Consider the following 11,212-nt stretch of genomic DNA (forward strand, 5'->3'; position numbering starts at 1 on the left):
GAGTTTTTCCTCACCACTGTCTCATTAGCCACTGCTAATGCTTGCTCTTGGGGGAATTACTGGAATTGTTGGGTCTTTGTAAATTATAGAGTGTGGTCTAGACCTACTCTATCTGTAAAGTGTCTCGAGATAACTCGTGTTATGATTTGATACTATAAATAAAAATTGAATTCATTGTCTATGGAGCCAGACTTTACTTGATGACATCACAAGTTTGAGACTTTTGTTTTTGGCTTTGAGAGAGAGTAGCTCATGTTCACAAATATTGATTGAACTTCCCTAGGCCAGGGAAATAACATAAAAAGGTCCACCATGTTAAATCTAAGATTGAGTGACGTGTTATCTACTTCTTATGTGTAAATATCCACATCATCGTGTCATCCAGATACTGACCTTTTGTTGTGTACTTAATCCATCCATGGATCCATCCACTTTTAAAGCATGCCTCAGTTTACCCTAAACCTGCTCTCTTTAGCCTAAAATAAAAAAGTGTGTGAGTATGAGTGTTAATAATAAAACATGCTAACAACAGTTGTGGCATTATCAGTAAAATGTACGCAAAGTATAAAAAGGTCTCTGCCGGGATTGTATTTAATTGGCTTGAATTATTCCTCAGGCATTAACATGTAACAGCAGGTAAGCCGCATTTTTGTGTTTGGAGTAGTAGTGGAGTAAAATGTACCATTTTTTTTTTCAGTAAGTAAATATAGTGGAGTAGTAGAAGTGTAAATACTCTGGAAACGAATATATATATATATATATATATATATATATATATATATATATATACCTATTTAGTTTCTTTGCACCACTGACAACAAATGTGCAAACATTGTGTAACACAACACATACATATATTATATATATATATATATATATATATATATATATATATATATATACCTATCCTGCAAAAGGCTGTGTTAATGACAAATAATACAATAAAAAAAGTTGTTCTTGTAAACTGTTGAACCGTGAAACTTGGGGTATTGTTAGGAAACTCCCACTTAACTAATTTCTACCGTTTGGTTTATACCATAGAAGGTATATAAACGGTTTATACCATAGACAGTATATAAACGGTTTATACCATAGACAGTCTATAAACGGATTATACCATAGACAGTATAAAAACGGTTCATACCATAGACAGTCTATAAACGGTTCATACCATAGACAGTCTATAAACGGTTCATACCATAGACAGTCTATAAACGGTTTATACCATAGACAGTCTATATAAGGTTTATACCATTGACATATATATAATTATATATTATTTTTATATACTGTCTATGGTTTATACCTGCGAAAGTCCTCACTTTCCTGACGTCATAGAAGTGGTCAGCTGGGCTGGGATGCGCATGACAAGGTGCGCATTATTAAACCCCTTTGGCTTTCGCTTCCTGGAAGCGAGGTCACGTCAAAACAGCAGTTCTCTTTAAACCTCCTGTAGTCAGTATTCACACCAAAGACTGACTGACATTAGAGACCGAAGAGCTGGCTGTTGTGAGGTATTAAAAGGTAATTATCATAAGTTTTGCAGTAATAGTTTATCAAGTAACTTTTTGACCTAACGTTATGTAGAATAGCAAAGCTAACGTAGCTAGCTAACGTTTATAGCTAGCGTTAGGTTAGATTGCATCTTCGCAATCCAGTTTACTAACCAAACATTTCAGGTCGAGAGCGCTGGTCAGAGATCTAACCGAGTGTTTGTCCACCTTTACTCATTCTATTTCTGTATTTGTCTGATCACTGAGCTAATGCAGCGTCTAGTCAGCGTGGTGTCAGCTGTCAGAGGCTTTATTCCGTGTTGACCTAGCTAGCTACCAGGAACTATGGGGCTGTTGTGTTGCTTTTGTTTAACGCAAAGCTGCGGGAGCTTTCTGGAGTTTGCGGGGCCATTCGTTACGGTCTAACCACTAACACAAGTGAAGATCGTTCGTGGATATCAGACTAATGGATTTCTATTACAAAACACCTCTTCCAACGAAGTTCTCAAGAACTTCCAACTTGCATAGCATTTTTGACCGAATTCAGATCTATCTTGTATCTTCACAAATGCCTCAGATATTTATTAATTTATTAATTTATTCATATTCACATTCACCTTAACTTTGTTGTGGATCTGGTGATTGTTTTCTTGAAAGAATGCCGACACGTAACAACGTCCAAAGGTTAGAAGCTGCTCCCCTCAGTAAAGCAAATATGCTGTCTTAAAGTTAGCAGTAGATCAATAGTTGCTTATTAGTACTGATATACTGTGGTTACAATAGAAGTCTTATATCAAGCAGCAATATTGCTTTCTGCTGTGGAATTATAGCTTCCAAAACACAGTTGCTGGGAAAACAAATACATATTTGACACTACATAAGTTACTCCTGTACCTATGCGGGGCTTGAGTCTGCCTATGGCATATGTTCAGTTCATACAGTTGAGAATGCTACACATGACATACTTTCAAAAAAGGAAAAAAACCTTTGCACCTGCCACTGCATTGCACAGTTCCTGCCAGTTTCACCCTCTGGTAAAATATGTATGTGGGGGCGTATGGTATGATTCATGATGTGTTGCAACATTCACTTGTTACTAATACACACCATGTATCGTTGCTTACTAAAATATGCTATAAATATAAGTTACAATGATGCTAGTCTTAGACAGTGTCCTCATTCAGGATCCTATGGCCTGAGTTTAGAAGCTCCTCCTGAGCCTCTCAGAGCTGGCCTGGTGTATCTGTGTATCTGTTTCCCAGGTGGTTTGAATCTTTAATGATTCTCTTCAGGCAGGTAGGGCGCACCGCCTATTGTGTGTGTGTGTGTGTGTGTGTGTGTGTGTGTGTGTCTGTGTGTGTGTGTGTGTGTGTTGGGCTGCAGTGTACTCAGCCTGTAGACAATCCTGAGTCTCTGGTGCCCATCCCTTCCGTGGTATATTCAATGCCTCCATGTGATTACAGTTTGCTGCTTCTCTTAAAGGCACAGAGACCTTTTAGAGCAGCGGTGTCAAACATACAGCCCTAGCCCCCAGAACTGGCCCACCATAGGTCCGCCAGTCCAGTCCACTGGATGACTTTGCATAGTGTGAAGTTTGCAGAGAATTCATTAATTTCAATGTATTCTTATTTGTCCACTGGGGGGTGGCACTGTCCTAATAAGAGTAGCAGGCTGGATGCACTACTATAGATCCTACATGCTGACGTACAGACTACACTGTCAAGCGTAGGCTGCTGTTCATGCAGGATCTACCGTTGGGAAATGTCTGGGTCAAAAAAAAGAAGCGTGGACACAGTGTTGGGTTGACCAGTTCCTATTTCTTCACAGAGGTAAATGGGAAGCCGGTGTGCTTGCTGTGTTCACAGCACCTTTCAGTGCTCAAGGAATATAGTATTCGGCGCCACTTTCAGAGTCATTTCTTTTTCCATCCTGACCGCAATACGGTTGAAGACTGAAACTTGAAATTGCACTTATTTTTCGTAAACTATCTCAGCTGTTCATCAAGACAAATTCCTTGTTTGTTTACAGAAACCTAGTCAATAAAGCTGATTCTGAGAAAGGGACAAAGGGAGGTGTTATTTATTGGTTATTATGCACTGGTTTTACTGGTCCGGCCCACTTTACACCCTAATGGTGTGCAGGTGGCCCATTAACTAAAATTAGTTTTACACTTCTGCTCTAGGGCAGTGATTCCCAACCAGGGGTACGTGTACCCCAGGGGGTACTTCTGTAGTTGCCAGGGGGTACATGGAAAGATTGTATCCAACTACTGCAATTTGAAAATTTAGAAATTATGATTTGATAAAAAACAATATATCATAAATCTTCTATTTGGTATAACAAAAAAATATTAATTGGCAAAAAATCTATTATGTGGGAGAAATGGGCAAAAGCTGGAATAAACTTGCTTTGTGACTTGCTTAGCGAAAATGGAATGAGGTCATTTGATGAAATTAAGCAAGAATATAACCTTACACAAGAGGATTTTTGGAAATTCCTACAAATTGGGCACTGCATTAAAGCTACTCGGGGGAAGAATCCTGACCCCGTGACTAGGATTCAGGAGTTAGTCCAGGTAACTAAACATAAAAAATGTGGAGCTTCTAAATTTTATGAGATTTTCAGGGAGGCTCGTCCACCCCACATGGAAGGGTTGAGACTGTGCTGGGAGAAAGATGTGGGCGAACAGATCTCAGCTGATAGATGGATGAAGTTGGTTGCATCCTGGCATAACTGTTCTCGTGAAGCTCAATCTCAGATTATTCAGTACAAATTACTTAACAGAAACCACTGGACCCCCAGTAAAATGGCCAAACTAAAACTTAAGGACAGTAACATATGTTGGAGGTGTGAGAAGGAAGTGGGTACTCTGGTACACATGTTGTATTCTTGTGAAAAAAATGCACATTTGTGGGATGGGGTTGTTACCCTCTTGAATGATATATTCGGACTACAACTCACCAAGACCCCAGCTCTGTGTATTCTGGGTCTGCTGCCAGACAATAACACTCTGACCGGAAGACAAAGACTATGGATACGTCTAGCTACTACAACAGGATGTAGAATAATTTTGAGGCACTGGAAGTCATCTACTCTGTGTTGTTTTAGGGAATGGGCTGAACAAATGACAAGAATGGCTACGTATGAGCGAGTCACTTACAGAGTAATGGGGAGAGAGGATATCTTTAATCAGGTTTGAGGCTCCTTCCTGATGGCAATAGATGGGTTGTCTGTCTGAATATAACAATCTGATCCAATCCAATATAGCGTTTGACTGGTAGAATAATGTAATGTAACATGTAATGTGTTGTTTGTTTTGTTATCTATTGTTTTTTTTGTTGTTGTTTTTTTGTCTTTTCTTTTTTCTGTATTCATAAAACGGGACAGTGGATGATATCGATGTCTTGTTAGTTGTTATGGTGACATAGGTTGTACTGTCTGTCAAAAATATTAATAAAAAAAAACAATATCAACTCTACATGTTGCAGTTATGTAAGAGAAAACTAGTTAGCAAGTGAGCACAGAAGTTTTAACAGGTAGCTAAAAGTAATGGCTAAACACTTCAAATGATTAGTTATAAGTACTGGATAAATGGTTGTAATTGTTTACAGTAAAAGTAACGTTAGTGGATACATTGTCAAATATTCATTCTAAGTAGTAGTAACCTAGTAGGCTAGTAGTATGACTGCAGACCAAACCCACCGTAATACTGATAGTTCAATTGTATGAGAAACAATATCCACTTTTATATGGATAGTGTCATACATTTGGAAAAAACATTGGGAATCGATGAAGGGGTACGGGAGTTGATCTGACAGGGCTGTGGGGGTACGTCAGACCCAAGAGGTTGGGAACCACTGCTCTAGGGCCTAGATGTGCTGTCCAGCTTTTTGGTGCCGGACACAGAAATCTATTCAACCAATGAATTAACAGATTTTTAAATTGACTACTTTTCAACCTTGTGAAATAAATTAAATGTATACTGTATAATATGTTTATTGTAGGCCATTTCCTACTTTGTTTATTTTTTGCTATGTTAAATGCTCATTAAGTGTATCAAGAAGTGTAACATCAAAATACCTACAGCATATTTGTTCTTTCTGTTTTATCTGCAGACATTTTGTGCATCACGTTACTCCACTCAGCAGTTTCTTGGCTGGTTCTAACATGTGTGATCTCAGACAAGACAGCGATTTGGACTTGGAGACAGATCACTTGGCTGATTTTTCCCTGATGAACAGTCGCTTGGACTCATTCCGTGGCTCCAGCCTGGCCCAGCAGGTATCAGCAGAAAGATTGGCCCGGGCCGGCTTCTACTTCACTGGCCATGCCGATCGCGTCCGCTGTTTCAGCTGCAAGAAGACTGTGGAAAACTGGTGCAGGGGAGACACTCCTGTAGAAAGGCATATAGAGGTAATCAGAATAGTAATAAAAACAAACATGATTTAACTTTTTAGTATTCATCCTGTTCTAGGTAGCTAAATCATACTTTCCCAAATATTACAGGTTTCCCCATCATGCAGGTTTCTCAGCTGCACCCACCGCACCAATTTCAATCCGAGTTGTGATACCAGACTGACTAACGGTTCCACCTACAATGAAGATGCAGAAGACATGGAATATCGTTTGAGAACAGGAGAGGTGGTTGATGATTCCACCTACCCAATGGCCCCTCACATGAGGAGTGAGGAGGCCCGGCTTCAGACCCTCTCTTCTTGGCCCTCTACTGCTCCTGTGAGACCCCGAGATCTGGCCCAGGCCGGCCTCTTCTACTTAGGGGAGAGCGACCGGGTGCAGTGTTTCTGCTGTGGTGGCATGCTGGGTGGCTGGGAAGCAGGGGACACCCCCTGGGCAGAACATACCAAACATTTTCCCTACTGCTTCTTCATCCTCGGGCACGATGTGGGCAACATCCCATTACAGGGGGGTACAGTGGAGGAGGAGTGCGGCAGTAGACAACATGCAAACACTCATGTCTCTATGGGGAGATTGGAGGAGAGGCTTGGTAGCTTTGCAGGAGTCCAGCACCCTATTGACCATAAGAGGCTTGCTATAGCTGGCTTCTACAGTGCAGGTAGATGGCAGACCAAGAGGGACATAGTCTTGGGACTTGAGAAACATTGAAAAACTTTGAGTGATTAAATGTTTTCTTGGGTATTTGATTATAACTATGAATGCAAGCAAGATTACATTATGTGTGTCCTTGCAGGGGCAGGTGACAGGGTGTTGTGTTTCCACTGTGGTGGAGGTGTGAAAAGCTGGCAGCGTGGCGAAGACCCATGGGAAGAACATGCCAAACACTATCCTGGGTAAGAACAACCATCATGGTCCCCCTTCTTAACACATATACATAAAGATTTTTTATTTATTTATTTTTTGCTGTGGAATTTAATTTATTTTTTAATACAATTATATGTTTTTGGTTTTTAAAAATCAGATGCAGCTTCCTGTTGGCAGAAAAAGGACAAGAATTTGTCAACAGCATCCAGCTACAAGACCCACGACGAAATAGAGCTGTAAGCATTCAGTGCTTTTACATGCACTTAAGTAACAGGGTTATTGTTGACTTTGCCAAATAATCTGATTTTGTAAACTTCATGCAAACAAGACAGAATTCCTCAATCAGGGGAAGGACCGGGTGAACACCTCATTTTCTGGCCAATGATTTCTACCGGATTTCTAACTGTGTTTACATGTGGCATGTGCATGATAAAGACCCCAGGCAGCTAAAGTATTGCTGTGACTGCAGTGTGTTAGGATGTTCCCTAGGAAGGAGATATTACTTATAGTGTTGCTACCTTGTATCCAAATAATGTCATACATTTTCATGTGTTTTAAAGGGTTAGTTTGAATTCACCAAATTCACTCAATAATACAAAACAAACTAATGGAAAGTGGTAGTGGTAGACCAGCAACTTTCGTGTTCTACGAGGAAAAATTACTGTTTTTGTCAAAAGGAGTCTGGTGGCTTTGATGAAAGCATAGCTGGATAAAATGGCTTCAGTTCCCTGTCAGAAAGGGCAGTCTGATGGCAAGGTAAAGGTGAAAATATTCTAAATATTCTATAATAGTTTTTTTTTTTTTATTATTATTATTTTTTGGGCATTTTCAGCCTTTATTTTGATAGGACAGCAGAAGATGTGAAAGGGGAGAGAGAGGGGGGAATGACATGCAGCAAAGGGCTGCAGGTTGGAGTCGAACCAGGGCCCGCTGCGTCGAGGAGTAAACCTCTATATATGGGTTCCCGCTCTACCAACCAAGCAGTGCTCGAATTATATTTTTGCCTTTAAGGGGGTCTCTCTATCTCATAAAAAAAAGTTGTGTGCTATGTGCACACCCTGCACATAGCCTAACAAGGCTATACAATTAAATAGCCTAGGCGCGAGTGGCGCTTTTGCGCAGTATATGTGCACGGTAGGCCTAGGCTATTATCTTGACACACACACACAACAGAGATTTTTTTTTTTTTTTACAGAAATGGAGTCCTTTTAATTAATTTCAACATATTATTGATTGTAATAGTCCATATTTCATTTCAATTTCGCAATACAAAGAAATAGACTAAACGATTTAGTCTGAGTGTCATTCTCAATTTCACAATGAAATAAAACGTAACTCATTGAACCAGACCACCGTCTCAGATCTCCTCAGTGTCAAACACAATAATGCATGTAGTCTTTAACTTCTACACAGGGAAAATACACTAACTGGCAGGAATGAATAAAGCCATTGCACAGCCAACCTATGTTCTAGTCTTATAATGTACACATAGTGATAACAACACCTGGGTGTTCAGTCGTCTCGTGTGTTGAACCGTGGAAATAAATAGACAAATAATTTTTGAATTTGCACTGCGATGTTGTCGGGAAGCCTATTCACTGAATATTCCGCCATCAGAGATTGCATTGTATTGCTGACAGGTGTTTCAAAATATCTGGGAACTTTTCCGGAGCTCTGAATGGCAGAGGATAGCTCCACATTTATGAGATTAAATTACAATGCCACATATGGCAGACACCTTCAGATGTGAGAGACCTCCTCAGATTTTTGACTTTGTTGCTTTCATGGGAGCCAGTCCTCACTCTATGGGAGCTCGGCTCCCTCTGGCTCCCACGTAATTCGAGCACTGCAACCGAGCTATCCGGGCGCCCTTTTGGGGCTTTTTTGGCCTTTATTCAACAGGATAGCTGAATAAAGTAAGGGGGGTAGAGAGAGGGGGGACGAGATGCAGAAAAGGACCCGGGCCACTACGGTAAGGACTGAGCCTTAGTATATGGGGCGCATGCTCAACCAGATGAGCTACCATGGCGCCCTGGTGGTCCATTTTTTTTAGGTGGCTAAAATACATTTTGCTGCTACCCGTGCTGCCTCTGTCAACAGCGGTACTGTGCTTAGCTTCCGTGTCGGTACTGCTGCGTGCTTCTCCTAACTGGGGGAGGTAATACACTGACTAGGGATGAGTACCTCATACAACCCCACTTCAAAATATCCAAACTAATATCCAAACTATTCCTATGACTAAAGTTCAGCTGAAGCTAATGTGAGGTTACATCAATCTGAATCCGACAAATGAAGTACTGTAGATGCCTTCCAAAATGCCAGTCTATTTGTTACTTTGTGTTACTACACCTCTGCCCTGGCTCAGCAAGCTAACACTGTCAGTTGGAGCACAGAGGAGGGAGTTCTGTGGTCAATAACTCTCAAACATACCAAAGTGTTAGCATGGATTGAGCTATTAAATGTATTTAACACAGATTGAGGACTGATTTTCTTTTTTTTTACGCCATCTCTTACATTGAAATAGCTTTAAGAATGGATCTCTTTGCAGCTAGTATGGACAGGAGGAACAATTACAGCAACCAATAACTCCACGTACATATGGACATGTAAATGCTGTTTTAAGACGCACTTGAAAAATGTTAACCTATCAATTAACTGCAGTGTCCTGTGGCACATATGGGAATTTTGTTTTGGATTTGACAAATTGAAAAAGAATGCATGTTTACAATGTTTAATTGATACTACATAGTAGCGTAATATATTTTTTTTCTCAAAATATACATCCTGTGGCTATTTGGAAAAATAGTTATCAAAGATGTTACTTGTAGCGATGTTTTGTTTTAGTTATATTATTCTGAAATTAACTATAACCATGTTTGTTTCCAGACTTCAAGTCTTCAGAATGGACTTTCAGGACATGGGAATGGTAAACATTAATATTTCTTAATTTGACTCCCCTTTTTTGAGGATTTAAGAAAAAATAAAAACATCTCCTGTACTTAAAGAAAACGACAAGATGTATAAATACAGAATACATGTAACTAATGAAAATAGCATGACTGAATGTGGTCACTGATGTTACCTCTTTGTGTTCAGAGGTGTCTGCCATGGCACAGAAGGCCATAGGGATGGGTCTAGAGCCCAGTGTGGTGGAAAAGACCATTTTGGAGAAAGTCAGTAGGACAGGTTCAGGCTACTTAACCCTGGAAGCACTTATCCAGGATTGTCTTGAAAACGCACCAGAGAGTGATGCTGCAAAGACACTGGAGCAAGGTAGGGTACCTCTTGTATGCTAAACCGGGTTTATAGCATAAAGAAATACTGTTGTTGACTACATAAAACAAAGCCTGAGCAGCAGTGATTTAAATATGAGCAATACACATTTTGAGCCACCCTATTCTCCCCCCCCTCCTCTTTCTTCCAGATGAGGATCCACTGGAGAAACTACGGAAGCTGCAGAGGGAAAAGCAGTGCAAAATATGTATGGACAGAGATATTTGTATTGTGTTCATTCCATGTGGTCATCTGGTCACTTGTAAGGAGTGTTCAGAGTCACTCATAAAATGTCCAATCTGCTGTGGAGCCATAACGCAGAAGCTCAAGACCTATATCGCATAAGGGAATCATGTACTCTTGCCAAACATCTGTGCTGCTTTCTCACTATCTTTATAATATTGTATTTTAATAGTAAATGTAGATAGCCTGTGATATATTTAAGGACCATGTTGTTTGTATGAAAATGAAAGAATGAGTAAACGTCACAAGAAATAAATATTTTCACAATCACTGAGATTATAAATAGCTGTTCATATTGAGATATGATAATATAAATAACTGATGTTGATTTTATAGGTCTTTTTAATGAGTAGTGAAACTTGTGAATACACACTAAAGGACAATTACCATTTTTGCTCTTCTTCTTTTGACTCTTTCTTGCCAAAGGTGCCTTTCTCTAGGTTTATGTACTTGTTTCGTTGTTATACTTTGGACAGGGCACTTGAACCACACATGAGATGTGATATCAGTTGGTTTTGTACACCTGTGTCCCATTCATCTCTATTGTCTTGTGTACTTATGAACTCATTTCTCTCAATGTGTGGTGCTCTTTATTGTAATTTATACAGGTAGATCAGTAAATCAATTAAAACTTTGCTTTATAACTGACTAAATCAACTCTAATTTAGGGCCTGCAATTAATCACTGTGGTGTGAAATTATTTGACCATTATATCATGCACTCTGTTGTCATAAAGAGTAAATAAATTTCAGTGTTTGGACTTGAAAAATGTTTTTCTTTGAGTACTATTACACTTGCATTGTCTATTATTATTATTATTATTACAATATTCTACAATTTGGTGTTAAGTGGACACCAACTCAACCTTTTCACCCACTTAGAAAAGGTTTGTACAACTTTGTAAAATTAGTATCCTGAATATC

General features: G+C 39.6%; 1 protein-coding gene across 2 annotated transcripts; it reads left to right on the top strand.

Moving 5' to 3' along the window:
- The first annotated feature begins 1,370 nt into the window (after positions 1–1,370).
- Positions 1,371–11,058, top strand: LOC116036580 (X-linked inhibitor of apoptosis). 2 transcript variants are annotated; one of them, XM_031280147.2, is made up of 8 exons: positions 1,371–1,524; positions 5,609–5,906; positions 6,000–6,567; positions 6,703–6,802; positions 6,931–7,009; positions 9,660–9,699; positions 9,870–10,046; positions 10,198–11,058. In XM_031280147.2, exons 2-8 carry the CDS (start codon positions 5,661–5,663, stop codon positions 10,389–10,391), a joined length of 1,404 nt encoding a protein of 467 aa, XP_031136007.1. In that variant the 5' UTR covers positions 1,371–1,524; positions 5,609–5,660; the 3' UTR covers positions 10,392–11,058. The 2 variants fall into 2 exon arrangements, with proteins under 2 accessions (XP_031136007.1, XP_031136008.1); XM_031280148.2 differs by having other exon boundaries at positions 1,379–1,514.
- The last annotated feature ends 154 nt before the right edge of the window (positions 11,059–11,212 follow it).

The sequence above is a fragment of the Sander lucioperca genome, chromosome 1, assembly GCF_008315115.2.
Source record: "Sander lucioperca isolate FBNREF2018 chromosome 1, SLUC_FBN_1.2, whole genome shotgun sequence".
Classification (NCBI taxonomy): Eukaryota; Metazoa; Chordata; class Actinopteri; order Perciformes; family Percidae; genus Sander; species Sander lucioperca.